The sequence below is a fragment of the Mus caroli genome, chromosome 18 (assembly GCF_900094665.2).
Source record: "Mus caroli chromosome 18, CAROLI_EIJ_v1.1, whole genome shotgun sequence".
NCBI classification, from domain to species: domain Eukaryota; kingdom Metazoa; phylum Chordata; class Mammalia; order Rodentia; family Muridae; genus Mus; species Mus caroli.
The window spans coordinates 29,121,800-29,125,332 of NC_034587.1; the positions used below are offsets into that span (position 1 = coordinate 29,121,800).

The following is a 3,533-nucleotide window of genomic DNA, read 5'->3' on the forward strand; positions in this document are numbered from 1 at the left end:
GTTGTGAGCCACCATGTGGTTGCTGGGATTTGAACTCTGGACCTTCGGAAGAGCAGTCGGGTGCTCTTACCCACTGAGCCATCTCTCCAGCCCAAGGATCTCCTTTTTAAGTTTGAGCATAAATTGGGGTATACATTACAAGACCATGTATCCAAAACAAACAAACTAAAACAAAACCCAAAACCAACCAAACAAACAAACAAACAGTAAAGGACATTACTACAGATGTGAAGAACTTTTCTCTCTTCACTAAGGAAATAATTTTCTTATTGCTATCAGTTCTGTCATACCAAGTATCAACCTGAAGGAAGGCTGTTCAAGGCAGTAAAAGCCACATAATTTAATTCTTCCTCTTGGCTGGTGAATGGCTCAGCAAGAGAGTCCTTACTGCTCTTCCAGAGAACTGAAGTTTGATTTCTGGTTCCCAAGTGTGCTTCCATGGGGATCCTTTGTTTCTGGCATCTGGGGTCTATGCACTCTGGTTCACATAGCCAAACACATACAAACACAATTTAAAATAATTTTAAAAACCCTCTACTGTAGTGACACATGATGCCTGCAGTGTTTCATCTGCATAGGAGGCCGAGAAATTTCTTGGAGCTGAAAGTTCAAGGTCATCCTAGGTGTGGCTCAGTGGTTGAGAACACTGGCTGCTCTTCCAAAGGACTCAGGTTCAGTTCCCAGCACCCACGTGGCAGCTCACAACTGTCCATAACTCCAGATTCTAGGGAATCTGATGCCCTCAGACATACATGCAGGGAAAACACCAATGCACATTAAAAAAAATAGTAATAACAAAATGAAAACAAAAAATAAAACCCAGATAATAGTAGTAGTGCATGCCTTTAATCCCAGCATTTAGAAGGCAGAATGATCTCTGGGTTAGAGGCCAGCCTGGTCTACAGAGTTCCAAGACAGCCAAGGCTACACAGAAAAACCTCGTCTTGACAAACTGAAAATAAAATACAAAGAGTAATTCTTACTGCTTTGCAGTGGACCTAGATTTGCTTCCCATCACCCATGATGGGCTGCTCACCACCTATAACTCCACTTTCAGGGGACCCTACATCATCTTCTGTCATGTGTACATACCACCAACATACACATACCCAGAGATAAAAAGTAAAATAAAGTCTTAAAAAAAAAAAAATCTAGGCAATGTAGTGAGACCCTGTCTTTCTAATCTGCCTTTTTATAGAGCAGCCCTGGGTAAAACATGATCTTCAGTAATATCTGGTAAGAAAGAGAGGAGACTTGGACAGAATCATGGCACAATGAGTTATAATGTACATGTCAGGGTCTTTGCTGGACTGTTAGTGAGGCTGATTGGCTTCCAGTGTGTGGGACCATGGCCCAGTGCTTTCTTTTCCCCAGCACACTCTGTTTCTTGAATCCCATTTGTCTTCCTACACTGGTCATATTGGAGCATGTTCCCCCCATGTTTTGACTGTGTACTGACCCTATTTTGGCTTGTTTTCCTCAGACTGGGATCAGATCCAGACAATAGATTCCTTGCTCAGGAAAGGTGGTTTTAAGGCTCCAATTACCAGTGAATTCAGAAAATCAATCAAACTCACAAGGTAAGCAGCTGCCCTGTTCTCCTTGTTAGGTGTTCTTAAATGGGGGTTGAATACAGGATCTGTGGTGGGAAGGAGAAGAAAACAGTAATTTATACCCCTAAGCCAAAGGAGTTTGTGTAAGATAGAGCTCAGAGGATATATATAGTGGCTGCAAAAGTGGAGACTCCCCAGCTATTCTTGGTTTCCATAGCCAGTCTAACAGGATTGAAACAGAGTTCAACCTGCCAAGGAGATTTAGGGGGAGGATGGATTTAAAATGTGAGGCCTCCAGCAGTGTAAATCCAGGGTCACTTAAAGGTGGTCTTCCTAGTCACCACAGTCAGATGGCAGAGAATAAAGCAGAGGCATATTTACAAGGAGCCAAAAGGATCCGATCCATTTGGGGAATAGTACTTCTAGGGCAAGCTGACTATAGTTTTATAGAACACATACTAACTTGGGTCTATATCCTAGGCTTAGTTATTTATTAGCTATGTAACCTGGGAAGTTAGTCCATCTCCCTGAACTGTTTCCTGTCTGTAGGATGCAAGTTGTAATTCTTTCAGGTTTTAAGGTAAGGTATAGTGTTTTCAGCCAAGGGTAACACTGGAGGTGTTCAGTGGGTGTCAGTGTTCTACCCCTTTGTGCTGATGTTGGGAACAGAGAAGTTAGCTTTGGTGGGCCTTTGCTATGACCCTCATCTACAAAATGCTGAGTCATCGTATGCTAGCTTCACAGGTTTGTTTGGAAGATAACCCAGTGTTTTTGAATGCATTAAATTCCAAAAAAATCAAGGGGCTGGGACTGCGGCGGCTCAGTGGTAGAGCTTAATATATAGCATGCTCAAGGCCCTGGGCTTTTTCTCCAGCACCAAAATATAACAATAGTAATAATAGTAATAATAAACACTGCAAATACAAAGCATTATTACTATTACAATTTATTTGAACAGCCATTTCCCTGTCAAAATTCAGGAATAATCACCTTGCAGTGGAGAAGTGATTACAGTGGGAAAGAGATGGCTCTGGGTAAGGATTGTCACCCAGCTCCTGTGGTCTGTAGTAGGCTCCATAGGTTTGTAACACCCATGCTTTGCATCCTGACTCATGGCTCTTTCCAGAGCAAAGCCAAAGTGCTATGAATTCTGTTCTGATGGCCCCGTGATGTGGCATATTCACCTGGGGATTGAGACCTTCCTATAGCCAAGGATCCATTAACCTGCTTCATCAGAGTTTGACCCAGAATTAGGTATCTATGCCCCTTTTAGTTATAACTTGTTTGTTGCTCTTCTACAAATTGAGGTTGCATTTCTGTCAAATTTATCTCATTTTTAACCTGAACGTAGATAACGCAGTTTACACTGGGTTTTGGTGAAGCCATCTTCCAATCTATCACCCATGTAATTTGACTTTGAAATTCCTCATCCAGATCCTGGTAGCAGATTGCTTACCAGCAGCCTGTTGATAAGCATATGTAGCGTTTTGAGGTGGGATGTGCTGAGATACATTCTCAGGGGTGAACTGTGACTGTGCTTTCTCATCTTGTTCATTTGTAATAACAGCATCATTTTCTTGTGCCGTCTTTTCATTTTCTGTAAGTAAGATTGCTCTTGGTCTTCCATTTTATTCTTTGGAACTATGGGATAAGCTTTTAGTTTTCTCTACTGAGTGACTCTTGACACTGAGATATTTGGGGTTCTTAACACTTTGCCTGTTTCCTCATACAGGTATCGAAGTGAGAAGGTGACAATCAGTTATGCAGAGTATATTGCTTCTCGACAGCACTGTTTCCGGAATGGCACTCTTCATGCCCCGCCCCTCTACAATCATTACTCCTGACACACGGCTACATGACCAGTCCCACCCCCCTGTGGCCACCAATGGCTATGACATCATTGGAGCAGATGCCTCCTCTTCCTGGTCCAGTTACTTCTATTACTGCACCATTTTATGATGCTAGCTTCCCTTGCCAAGT

The 3,533-nt window shown here is 42.5% G+C and overlaps 1 protein-coding gene across 5 annotated transcripts in view; it reads left to right on the forward strand.

Moving 5' to 3' along the window:
* Nucleotides 1-3,533, forward strand: part of Ammecr1l (AMMECR1 like) — a 21,268-nt gene extending 17,735 nt beyond the window's left edge. For 2 of the 5 annotated variants that reach the window (XM_029472036.1, XM_029472033.1), the window contains exons 7-8: nucleotides 1,484-1,580; nucleotides 3,286-3,533. In XM_029472036.1, coding sequence (XP_029327896.1) covers nucleotides 1,484-1,580; nucleotides 3,286-3,397 — 209 coding nt within the window. In that variant the 3' untranslated portion in view covers nucleotides 3,398-3,533. Of the gene's footprint in view, nucleotides 1-1,483; nucleotides 1,581-2,679; nucleotides 2,808-3,285 lie in introns of all 5 variants that reach the window. The other 3 variants (XM_029472037.1, XM_029472034.1, XM_029472035.1) reach the window with 2 other exon arrangements.